General features: G+C 44.7%; 1 protein-coding gene across 10 annotated transcripts in view; it reads left to right on the top strand.

Annotated features, from left to right (window-relative positions):
• ACACA (acetyl-CoA carboxylase alpha) overlaps positions 1–13,164 on the top strand; it is a 148,031-nt gene that overhangs the window by 121,722 nt on the left and 13,145 nt on the right. For 9 of the 10 annotated variants that reach the window (XM_040577878.1, XM_040577902.1, XM_040577891.1 and 6 more), the window contains 2 exons: positions 6,225–6,402; positions 8,219–8,331. In XM_040577878.1, coding sequence (XP_040433812.1) covers positions 6,225–6,402; positions 8,219–8,331 — 291 coding nt within the window. Of the gene's footprint in view, positions 1–6,224; positions 6,403–8,132; positions 8,332–13,164 lie in introns of those variants that run through there. The other variant, XM_040577928.1, reaches the window with a different exon arrangement.

Below are 13,164 nucleotides of genomic sequence, written 5' to 3'. Positions count from 1 at the left end.
TGCTGCTGCTGCTCCCTGCTGTGTCATACCCAATGGCACCGGCTCTGCTGGTTTAGCATCCTGAAGCAGTTCTCTGGGGACAGACCAGCAGTGGGAATGTGTGGCAAGGGACAGAAGTAGGTCGTGTCTTTGGGTAGCAGCTAGCTATTACATTGGCTTGGCTGTGGTGACAGCTTGTACCCAGAAACTTGCAGAGTGGATCTGCTTCACCAGAGTTTGATGCAGTGTGCATCCAGCCTGTCTCTTTCATGGCAAGTATGTGACCTCCCTTAGAAATGCTAATAAGGGATACTTCCCTAGGCCTACTAGAGCGTTTGGACATGTCAGCTCTCTGAAATCATGGCAGTGCTCTGCCCAGCTCTCCTGAAAGTCAGTTGTGATCATTGCACAACCAGGTAGAGGAAGGGGATGCTGTGCTGCAGTAGCTGTGGTGGCAAAGGGTTTCATTCCTCTGCTCCCCATGTGTGTCTTGTCTTTAACAGGCACATTGCAGGAATAACACAGAATATGCAAGTTGCAAATTTGATACCATTCTTTTCCAAATATACAATGCAACTGTATTTTTGTATGTACCTCGCATACAGTTAGAGGAACTGGCCAGATTGTAGATTCATGGAATCATAGAACCGTTTAGGTTGGAAAAGACCTTGAAGATCACCAAGTCCAACCAATTCTGATCTGCATTGAGAACAGGTAATTGGATGTTAACAGTGGTCTAGTTGCTAACAAAATTTGCAGCTGCCAGCCTGGGCTAGTTAAGCAGTAATCTCAGGAAACCCCTTCAGCTCAGGAAGTTTTATATCCTGTGTCCCAGCTTAAAAGTGGGGCTGGACAAGCCAACAATATTACCTATCAAAAATGTATAGGCATATTCTGTCAACATTGTCTCATCGATGATTTTTCCTACTGTAACATTGTCCTGTCAAGGACTGTCTCCCAGTTGGCTCTTTTGGTGGTAGTGATGTTCAGAGGGAGTGAACAGTTAGAAAACTGCTCAGTTAATGTACCAGCAGTTACGTTTTTGCACCACATATTGCTGTTTTAAATTTTGTGAAGTGCCAAGAATGTGAGATTGGTACTATAAAATTGAAATAAGTAAAAGATTACGGCCTCTTACCTGCATGTGGCAGTTAATGAGCAAAGAAGAAAAGTTAGATGCACTAACATGGTGCAAGGTCCTGCTCTGGAAAGACTCGCAGGATGACACCAGCTGTCTTGCTCTGCTGTCTCGTTAGGGCAGAAAGCAATGACATTGAGTTTGCAGATGCAAAGACGGAAGGTCTTTTTGCAAAAGATGGCAAAATTCATTCCTCTGCAGAATAGCTGTTACCTTTCAGGATGGCTTCTGTTCCGTGTGCCGCTACTGCCTGCCTTTGTGACTTGCTTTCCCTACCGCACAACTTACGGGGAAGTTGTTGATGTAACTTTACTGAGCATTCGTTAAATATTACTTTGTCTTATGTTGTGAGATCCGACAGCTTTGCCCAGTGTCCTTTGCTGGGTGCCTCAGAAACTGAGTTTAGCTTTGAAGTTGCGGCCAGAAGCCCGAGAAAGGCACTACAACGATACTAATATTTGTGTTGTGTATCCCCACTTCGCCCTACTGGCCGCTGGAGGAGGAGAGAGCTGCCTCAGCGGAGGGAAGCACAGAGCCAGTTTGCACCTTGGTCCATGTGTTTTCCTGCACGTTGTTTGCTGTTGGGGGCTGTTTAGCAAGTGTTGGTCTCTCCTGACACACTCTGCCTTCCTCGGGGAGTTGTTTGCAGTTTTGGTTTCAGTGCTGGCTGGGGATTATGCAGGGAGGGAAAATAAACAATTATGCCACCCCTCAGTGCACACAAACATACTGCCAGGAGCTGACTGCACTGTGGGTAAAATGACTCCAAAATTGTGTGTAATGAGTAGGAAAAGATTAGAGACAGCTCTTGCTATGCTGAAAATTGACATTGGGGGGGGGGGGGGGGGGGGGGCAGGGAAGAGAGACAGAGACACCCCCCCCCCAGTACCCCCCTGCCTCTTTCCTAGTCGGCCTAGGAGGTGTAATTCAAGCCATAAAATAAATAAATAAATAACATAAATAAAGGCGTATCACAACGGTATTGGTGGTTTCCCCAATGAGCTCTATCTGGCCAGAAGGCTATTCAGCATAATGCAAAATTAAATTATAAAAACTGGCTTGAATATTTAGATGGAGGAGCCATTTGGAAGTGGTTTATTTAGGCGAACCGGCAGTGACCCACAACGGGGAGACATCAAGCGTGAAATTTACTGGAAATTAGCACCAGGGTCTTGGACTCGGCATGAATAGTTTGATAGCATGCAAATCCCCGCGACATTAAACTGCAGCGCTGCTTGTGCTACAGGGTCACTCGCAGTTGGTTTTTCATGTTTTACTTATTATTTTTTCCTGGGACAGGTTATAAATAACAATAAAAAAATTTCAGTAGAATGAAAAGGCTGTTTTAAATCTCTGATTACCTGGATGTTGAATGACAGTATTGCTTGTATGTAATGGGTTTATGAGGGACATTATGTGTCTGCAGCCAATCTATGCCTGGTGTTTACCTTCAGGTCCTATCTGATAATCCAGCCAAGCTGATGAGATCCGTTCCAGTTTTGGAGGTTCAGGGCACACGGCCCAACACTATGGAAATGCAAAAAGCTGTCTGCAGCCTTTCTAGCATGCTTGATGCATCTGACTGCCAATATTTACACGTACAGTGTAATGATAACAGCTTCCAGCAGATTTCATGTCTGCGTGTAGTAGATGCTGATGCACACTGCAACTGAGCAGGCAGGCAGAGAATGGGAAAGTGCGCTGCGAACGCTGTCTGCCCTACTGAATAACGAGCAACGCTGCTGCTCTTAAGAGGACTTCTGTGGCATTTCTGTCTTGCAAGTGGCTTATTATGCTGTTTAAATTAATACAGGAATTAAATTTGGCCCAGAAAGACAATATCTAGTTTTTCCAGTCTCAACATAAGCAACTTCTTTGCAAGAACAGTCGTGCAAACAGCCCGCTCTTAAAACGTGTGTGGGGTTCTTTGCAGCACGGATGATGATGGAAGCAGTTGGATGTTGTTTTAAACATAGGAAGTATGTTAGTTCCACTATTAACAGTTTATGAAGTGTGTATCCTACCAAGGCACTAGGGCTGCATGGGCAGCTCAGGCACAGAGCAGTGATCACCGTTGAGATCTGGCATCATTTACCCCCTGCAGCAGCTAAATTTGGTGCAGTATTTTCCATTGTAAAAGCAGAGAATGCAGCAAAACTGCAAATAAGAGGCGTTTGTCACAGTATGGCAAATGTTTCATAGTTTCACACTCAAATACTATATTAATGTAAATCAGGAGGGTTGTGTGTTCTGGTGATGGCGACACAGGCAGGTGTCTTGGGTTGTCTTTGCAGTATTTTTATGATCTTCAGCTCTTCTTATATTTTACCTCTTAAAAATATCCATTCTCTAAGAGTCCCCACTTTGCTGAAATGTGTAAATGCAGGCAAATTGAAGAGTTGAGATAGCAGGAGGAAAAAAACATGCAAAAGCGCAGGGACCCTTCTGTAGCCTGTGGGTGCTGTGGTCCCCTTTTGCTCGCCTCTGGAGCTCAGCAGCTCTGTGGCCATGATGGCACCACAGGGACCCTGCGATGGCAGCACTCAGGCTGATTGCCTCTTTTTTTATTTGAGCAAAGCTTGGTCTCCGTTACTGGAAGTGGTTACCCTAGGAAAAGGGGAAATCCCCTACCACAGAGGAGTTTACAGCCAGATCTGACCATGGTAAGGTGCATCTGTAGCCCACGAGCGCAGCAGCAGGTCCACTGACCTCAGTGGAAGTTTCGAGCACGCGAGAGAAGCCAGCAGTTGGTGTAAATCCATACATAAAATATTAAACTGAGGCCGCTGGGATGCTCTGGGAAAACAAAGTGCTGTATTGCAGGATCCCAAAAGGAGTAAGTGTATACAGAACCGCATAGCAGTAAAGCTCATGCTGCTGCATAGCCTTGCAAGTCTGATCCTGGAAGTATTGTAGGCACAAAAATACTTCCCTGACTGTGCCCATGCCACCTTGGTAAACTTGGAAGAGATTTGGAGTGATGCACAGAAAGCATCAACTTTCAGTTTCTCTGCTTCTCCTCCCTCTGCCTTGTTCAAACAAGTAGCACTTCTTTTTTTCTACACTTAACCTGAGTAAAATATATACCCTTGGCAGGAGTGAAAAATGTATTGCTAATTACGCAATTATTTTATTATGTAGCACTAGTAAAAAATGTCTAGTAAAGAATTAATTCAGTTAAAATAATTTGAATCAAGCAATTATTTTCTTAACACTAGAATTAGCTGAAAGTACTTCAAGTGGTTTATTACTAGCACTACATAATAAAATAATTGTATAATTAGTAATAAATTTGTCACCCCTTTTGAGGTCTTTTTCTTTGCTCAGGACAAAGGGAAAGGTTGGAGTTTTGTTTGGTTCTCAGTTCCCACTGTCTCTGCCGTAATTTATGTTTATTCACAATTAGAGGAAATAAATTGTTCTTCTCTTCATCAGCATTTGACGTTTCTTAAATAACATGAAGCTCCTTTTCTTGGGTACTTGGACAGTGACCTTGCAAGTGAACTGGAGAGATCACATCAGTGCCTATGGTACTAGCGTGTGTGCGTGTGTGTGTATATACACACACATGTGCATGTATCTTACATACACCTCTCTTCCTTGGTTTATATATGTTAGTCTGAGTATATATCTGTAAGAGTGTGTGTGTGTATTTCCCAAAGAGTTAAGCACTTAATTATGTTCCTGTTAATGCTTAACATTAAAGTGAGGGTTAAATGCCAAGGGGACCTTGGCTGGAGCCTCTTTCTTCCCTGGAAGTGATGGCTTTCTCAAGTGATACAGGGATTTTAGATGAATAAAAATGTGTCAGCCTTTCAAGACTATTACTGAAGGGCAGCATGTGTGCATGGTACATGTAGGCAACCCACTTCATTTTTTTCTGCTCTGTGCACTGGTGTTTTAATGGGCAGAAAAAACCAGGCAAACTAAGCAAAGAACAAAAATGGTAAAGGGGATTGGATATACTGTCCTGGGAGACATGAGAAATGAATACCTACAGCGTGTCTAAGGGGAACAAAAGCCAAACCAAACACTGAAAAGCCTACTGCTATTTATAGCAAGCCTGAAGGAGTGGAGACATTATGTAGGGTGATGCAAGGAGTAGTAATATTAAATTAATGGGGCTGGGGGAGGAGAAGAAGTTTGGCTGAATACTGAGGAAAATTTTATCTGTTTGAATGTGGAAATGCCCCTAAAGAAGTAGTAGATTTATCATTTGGGATTTCTAAATGAAAGCTTTAAAAAGCACTGGGAAAGAAACGTAGGATACAGTCCTGTGTGAACAAAGAGAGGGACTAGATGATCCTAATAAGTATTTTTCATTTCTTGTATATTTGATTTGATACTTCTATATATTATTATATGTTACAAAAGATATACATATATTCAAGGGTGCCTGTTCCCATTACAAGCTACATCCATTATAACTACATTGTCTCATATACATTCTTTTGCCTTCCCTTTTCCTCTTTTATTTAAATCACCTTTGGGGCTGGTATTTTCAATGTACTGTCTTTACACAGTAGAGCTGTTCTTATTAATTTTGAGCAAAATGCCTTAAACAGATTTTAATGCAAGAAGAGAAGATTGCTGTTTCACATCCCTCCCCACACACTAATTTTTATAAAGATATGTAAAAGGTCTGCTGCCGTTAGGTGTGCCATGCACATTGCACAAATCATGATACAGATCCATGGTACTAAGTCTGAAATAGGGCAGCTGCATTTGTGTCGAGTACAGAAATACCTGGCCTGACGTCCCGAGCTGCTGTAGTATGGCTTGGCTGGGGCGTAAGGGATGGATTGTCTCTAGGGCAGGCGGTGCAGGGCTGGCTGGTGAACTGAGGACCCTGCTGTCCGTGGTGTGTGAACAGACATGGTTACAGGGGGAGTAACCAGACCATTTCCAGAGTGGAGGTCCAGTGTCGGCAAGCAGGGCTGACGTGGGAACATCTCCTTTCTCAGTCCATCTTGTCCAGGTCCAAGAACAACAGCAGGAGGTGGTTAGAAGTGCTGAATAATTGTAATTTTTCCCCAGTTTGACCACGTGTGGCAGGGCTGAAGCACTGACATGCTGTGACTGCAGGCACTGTGTCCTTTTCTTGCAGATATGTATGACCAGGTGCTCAAGTTCGGTGCCTACATTGTGGATGGCCTGAGAGAGTATCGTCAGCCCGTGCTTATTTACATCCCACCACAAGCAGAGCTGAGAGGTGGATCCTGGGCTGTGATTGACCCTACCATTAATCCTCGTCATATGGAGATGTACGCAGACCGAGAAAGCAGGTATGGCAGCTTTCTCCTCCCTCCGTAACCACCTGCTTTGAGGCATAATTACCTGGCTGAGCGGGAAGCTCTCAGTTAAGAGTGTGACAGTGTTACTGAAAGGGGCTGACCACTTCCCAGTTGTAACCCATGTCTCGGAGGAGTTGCTGTGTAGTGATCACAGCAGGGACAATTCGGATCGTCTCCTGACTCAGACTTAGATGGGGGTGAGCTCTGTAGCTGGTGTGAGCCAGCCTCTGTGAAGGTTCATTCACAAAGCACAGTGAAATGCTGGTGCTTAGGGTTGGTTGTTTTTTTTTTTACTGCTCTGATACTTCCACACACTGTTTTGCACTTTGAAGCAACTGCCTCTGTATATGATTTTGCAAATTAATTAAGTGTAAATAAGTGTGTACTTTAAAATCCCTGAGTGTTTTACTATCTGTCCTGTGGGTGCTTGGGTTAGCTGCACACTTTTAATTAAATTCAACTTGCATAAGTAAAGTTCCAGTTACTTTACTGGATTCAGGATGTAAAACTACAGGCAAACTCTTGGAAGCAGATTTTTAAAAACATCTTAAAGAATCCCTAAAATACAGAGACACTGAATCATTTGGAGGAAAAAGCTAGCCCTGCCTGGGTTCTCTGTAGCAGATAGAAGGAAGGGATGTAGGAAGACAGCATTAATACGGTGCTGTCAGGGTCCTCAACTCCTGCCATCTCAGCAGGGGAAAATTCCTGGGCAGCTGCTCCAGGGGGAGAAGAAAAAGTGTATGTGGGGAGGACTTGGGAAAAGATGCCCTTTCCACATGCCCTTTTCTCTGCCCTTCCCAGCTGAATTTTGCACCTGATGGGATGCTTACCCCTCTCTCTTTTCTAAAGAAGCGACACAGAGACCTGTGGTCTGTTGGCCTTGAGATTTCTTGTGTCTCGAGCAAACATTGTCTAATCTCTGCCTCCTGGAAGTCAGAAGTTTTTGCTGTTCTTTTTCTACTTAGAAATGTGGAGCCTGTTTGCTTCACTGTCAGACACAGTGTGAGCAGGATTTCTACAAGCTGCTTCCCCCTGCCAGTGTTTTTGGGGTGTGTGCAGGAGCAGCTCCCTCCTGCTGCCACCCTGTTCTGCTCTGGGCTGTGGCAGTGTGAGCTTGCCGCTGGGGAATCTCAACCAGCTCCCCACCTTGCAAGAAATCAGGAAGGACCACGTGTGGTTGTAGAGCTGTGGTTGGATTCTAGAGGTCTTCAGCTCCAGCAGCCAAGAAGAAGATTATTTTGCAAAATGCGTCATCCTATCCCGAAATATTGTTACGCATTTGTAATAATTTTCATCGCTGTTGCTGTTCCATAACCCCTCAGCACTGACCTTCCTCCTTGTCATTACTCTAGCCCTCACAGTTAAAGAATTAAGTGATTTTATTTACCAAGCCCAAGTTTCAAATCACGTGCTCCTCCGTCATTGACCTGGGAAGTGGGATCTCTAATGATAGTGGCTGGTTAATTGGGTTGTTTCCTAAAGCTTACCTACCTTCTGAAAGAACTTTCAGGTCACAGCTTAAAAGAGACTGCCAAAGAGCATTGCTTGTGCCAGGCTGTACTGTGTACTGTTGGATGGGTGTGTTTCTGTGAAGCCTGGTGTGTGTTTGTGGCATTGGATAAATAATAGCTAAGATTCTTTCTTTCTTGTTCTCTCTTTCTCTTTGTTTTGTCTCCCTCTCCCCCTTCTCTTCTCTTCTTTTTTTGCATACTTTCTAGATAACATTGAACCATTCCATTTTGTGTTTCCCCTTGTCTGATGACCTGAAAGTGCCTTTCTTTTCTCTTTTCCCATCACTGATCAGAGGAGGAATCCTGGAACCAGAGGGGACGGTAGAAATCAAATTCCGCAGGAAGGATTTGGTGAAGACGATGAGGCGAGTGGACCCCGTGTACATCCGCCTGGCAGAGCGGCTCGGTACGTCTGCGCGGGGGCTGGCGGGGCAGTGATCCATTCAGCTGGTGGCTAATGAATGTGTTTATAGACCTTAAAAAGGGGCACTGAGGCATTTTATCAAATTCATGATAATTTTTATTTACTGTCATCTAACTTGGGGAGAAAACCAGATGGGACAAGCTGCATGTTTGTACATGTGAGAGAGATGATACCCATGTGCATTTAGCATACCTAGCGTGTGTGTAATATAGTGTCTTTTTGAACTGAACTTTTTTTTTTTTAATTGAATCGGTCTTACAACAGACACTTCTACAGATGCTTGAGTCTAGTTTCCATCTCAGCAATTGCTCAGAGCTCTAAAAGCTCACGGACCAAACCTTCAGCTGGTGTCATTTGGCGTAACTAAGAATTTGGCCAAAGATTTTGGGGTGCTGGACTATCACTGTGTGTCTGAGGTAGTTTTGAGTAATGATACCTGTCTGCTCTTCTGTTTCAAGAAAATAAAAAGTATTCTTCACCTCCTCGGTAAAATACGGGGTGATCTGCAGTGTTCAGTGGCTAGCACGTCACTGCGTGTGTTGCATTATTACTGCGCCTTTTGCTCTAAATGATCCCAGTGCCTGGTATACACCCAACAACCCAAAATACAGAGTGTTCAGCAAAATGCACTTAATATCAGATATGTACTCTCTCAGGGGAATAGACTCTTTAAATAGTTCTTTACTAGCTCTTACTATAAGAGTATAATCTTACAGAACCTCTTTTTACCTCCAAAATTGACTACATTTCAGCAGTGGAAGAAGCATGCTATGTGGGTATGGTTTGAATTTATAAAGCCTTTTGGAATCCTTCAGGAGGAAAAGTGTTCTGCAAATGACTGATAAATCGTGGCTATTGCTGCAGTTACATTTTATTATTTGGCTTTTTTTAATTTATGGCAGTGCAACAATTTATATACAAAATAACCATTCTGATATGCCTTGGAAAGAGAATAATAATTGTGAAGTGTGTGGGGAGTGTTAAGAATCAGACTGTTTGCTGATTCTTAACCAGGTTTTTACTGATGTCTTTGACAGCATCAAAGACATTTTTCTTTTTTTTTTTAATGATAGTATTTTGGCACTGTCTTTGTTTTCTCTTACTGTGCCAATTGCTTTCTGGGCGAGAAGCAGGTTAGCAGGTGTCTGAGTTCTGCAGGCCAGCACAAGGCATCCGTTTTATCGGAGCTCGGCTCTTGCCTGTGGACCCGATACGTTACTGCGTGAGGGAGCGGATGCAGATACCCAGGTGGATGGATGTGTTTTTCTGTTTTGCCTGCATCTAGTGGAATTAAAAAGCCGATTTTAATGTTTGTAGCTGCAGCAAGGAGATTCTTTTCACAAAACCTCACTTTTGACCTATGTTAGAGTTGACAGTGTCCCTTTAGGAGTAAACAGATAGCGTGACTACACCAAATCGTGGAGAACCCAGCACAGGATCCCAGCAGATGCTCTCCTAAGGTGTTCCACACTTCAGAGGCTGCAGTCAAGTTCCATATACAGTCAGGACTCACAGCTACACCTCCCGTGGGTGTTTGCACCTCCGTGTCCGATGCAGGAGAGCTGCCTCTCCGGTGCAGAGTCTCCAGGGGAAGGAGAAATCAGATGTGTGGTTAGAGAAGGCAAATGCTGAGCAGTCAGCTCAGGTCCATGCAGATAAATAGCACTACAGCAGGAACACTGTTTCTGAGAATATTTACCTTCGCCCCACCATAAAAAGCACTGGCTCTGCAAAGAGCTGGTGTCTTCTCTGCGGCGAGTGCCGGGTGAATCCTTTCCCAGGAGCAGAATCCGTGGCTGCGGACAAAGAGGGCTACTGGAGTGTTTAAATCCTGAAGCGATAGAGGAAGGGGGCGAGCAGAGCAGCATTGCTGTTGGTGGCCCCTCCGGAGGGTCCCTCACACAGGGCGGATGCCGATGGCTGCAGAGCACCCCTGAATCACACCGGTGGGATCTGTGCCAGCATCACTGGAAAAAAATGCAGGGAGAAAGAGGGAATACGGTTTTCTGCCAACAGTATCAAAAATCCACCACCAGCTATGTGAGGAGCCTGTTCAGGGCTTTTTTTTCCCCCTCTACAGGGTAATTACTCCCAGCAACTCCATACACTTTAATTAAAATGACTGCAACACAAGAGCAAGTCACTTACAACTGTACATACAGAGAGCTCTAAAAGCTTCAGTCACTGATAAGCATCTCACTTAGATGGCTCGTAATTGCTCCCAACATCGGGGCGATCATTGCTGTTGTTTTGCCACTAATTCTGTACCATAGCAGGAAAGGCAAGATTGCAGGACACAGTGAATTGCATAATTTTTTTTTTGCTGGTTTTCTTTCTGGCCAATTTAAAATTTGTCAAAGTCGGTCTTCTTCTGGATCACTGCCCTTTGATATTTCGCGCACTCCATTTGCCACAAACAAGCCGCAGGGCCGCAGTTCATGCTGACTCCAGCAGAAGCAGAGAAAGCTCCATTTATCTTACACTGCCTGCTGAATTCTTACTCATTAGCTGGGGGTTCACTGCCTCTCTTTAACCCCTGAATGGCTGTCATCCCTCCCTGGAGCTGCTGAATAGCGGGGGGGAAAGGGAGATGCTCTCCAACGTGTGCCTGTTGCAGAGGGGTGGGGAAACAGGGTGATGGTGGTCTCGTTCCAGGCGTCTGGAGGCACTGGGGTTGGACTTGCAACTGGGGAGTGTGAGAGCAGAGAAGGCTGGCAGATATTGAATAATTTGACATAAATCTGTTCATTATCAATTCTCCAGCACTATTGCTGAAATGTTTATTAGCCCCATGTTTTATTAAAATGTCACTCAGAGTTGTGCTATTACAAACCAGCAAACAGTGCGGAGCAAAGGGCAGGGAAGGAAGGGATAGCCCTTATCCTGCCCAGGAGCACGTTTCCACACTGAGTAGGTGTGCAAGGAGAACGGTGACTGCCTAGAAATGAAGGAATGATTCAGGCTGCAAGCCTCTGGCCGTAGTGAAAAATACAGTTTCAGTTTTATTTATTTATTCCAATTAGAGTAAAACATGTAGGAGTAGAATAAAAATTAGCTTTGTCATGGAGATTCTGGGCAGGTAATGTGTCGGATGCACAGTGTAATCTGCGCAGAGATTTGGTGGAATATGAATGAAAGGAATGGCAAAATGGCTCCAGTTAGAGCAAGACTGGATATTACACTTTCACATTTCTCCTATCAGGTATTTATCTCATAGTAAAATGGGAGCATCTCTTTGTCATCCGATATATGTTCTAACAGGGTGACTATCCTCTTCAGCTGATCCTATGAAATAGTTGCCCAAGTGCTAGCATGCATCTTCAGTTTGGTTTGGAATGATATGTCCGTCTTGCCTTTGCCCGCGTGCACCGTACAAGGTGCCGGAGGGGGGAGCGTGCAGCGGCAGGTGTACAGCAGCACTCTGGGAGGTGGGAGTCGCGGTTGCTTTCTGCACAGGCTCAATGCTGCAAACGACCCTCCGCTTCCCACAGGTAATATTACCAGTCTGTGCTGCTGGCTTCTGACTTGCTTTGCCCTTTATTTGGCTAAAGGGTGTGCAAAACTTCGCTTCTGTTTCCAGCAGTGAACACTCAAGCATTGGACCCGTAACTCCACTTTAGTTCCTCTCTGAAAATATACATGCCGAGGCATGGTGCCAGAACTGAACCCCAGGTCCCTCTCAGCCCCGACTGTGCCACCTGGTCAGGACTTTGCTGGTGACCTGGGGACAGCCCTGGCACAGCCTTGTTTCTTGGGTGGCTGAAAGCTTTCCATCCTGTGATTCATCTTGTTCCAAGCTTTAGCTCGAGAAGTTAGATTACAGCTCTAAAGTCTGGTAATTCTTCTCGAGGGGTGGTGGTGGTGGTGTTTGCTCGGTGTTGTAATTAATCAAAATGCTGGTTGTTTTCTTGAGCAACAACTAAGAAAAATGCTGCTGTTGTGATTCCATCTCTCAGGAAGTCTTGGGCAAATGCAGTCACCGCAGTTGTAACTTTGTCTTTTTAGGCAATGCTGGTTTCCAGTAACTGCTTCTATACACAAGTGCTGCTGCATTTAAATTGTTGTTAATTCACAATCATGAGTCTCGAAGAGCAAGTACTGCTTTCTGTCAGCTCCTTCATGACAATTGGCATCTTGAATATCCTCCCAGGAGGGATGTTCCCCCCAAACGGGAATTTTTTGGAATTGCATGCCTGCCACACTTTGCCTGTTTGCTCTGATGCCGATACGAGGCCTTAGGAGCAAAGAGTTGGCAAGGGCTGGGGTGAAACATCACACGGTGCGGTTGTACAAGGATATATTCAAGCCCATATCATGAGCATGTGTGACCTTCACTGCTATTTCATATTGCACCTTTATAACATAAATCCTGCTGAATATTTAGTGAAGCAATTACAAGCAGTCTCATTTAAAGAAACAAGCGACAATCCAAAAATGCCTGTCTCTTGAGGGACGTGAGTGGCTCTGAGTGACCTTCCTTCTCCCCTCTGGAGCAGCTCCCTCCAGCTGGGGTGGGAGATGTGCTGCCTGGGCAGCCTGGACGTGGTTGGCATTCTTGCTGCCTTTGCTGAATTTTTGTCTGGCAAGAGCTTTGTTAAAGGCAGAGGAAGAGATGAGATTCAGATAGGAGGATTATTGTTGCAGGTGTGGAAGTTAGGTGGGACAGTCATAACCAGGGTTAAAATCGCCATTTAATTATGTCATTAGGTGCAGAGTGACTGGTGTGTTTCTCCAGAGTTCATTTCCCAAGGACCCTTCCAGCACATGCTGCAGTGGGATTTATCTGCTTTGCTGGAAAGAATGGCCACGAGCAGA

The sequence above is a fragment of the Falco naumanni genome, chromosome 1, assembly GCF_017639655.2.
Source record: "Falco naumanni isolate bFalNau1 chromosome 1, bFalNau1.pat, whole genome shotgun sequence".
Lineage (NCBI taxonomy): Eukaryota > Metazoa > Chordata > Aves > Falconiformes > Falconidae > Falco > Falco naumanni.
The sequence above is the reverse complement of the archived record's forward strand: the minus strand, read 5'-3'. Positions and strand labels throughout refer to the sequence as shown.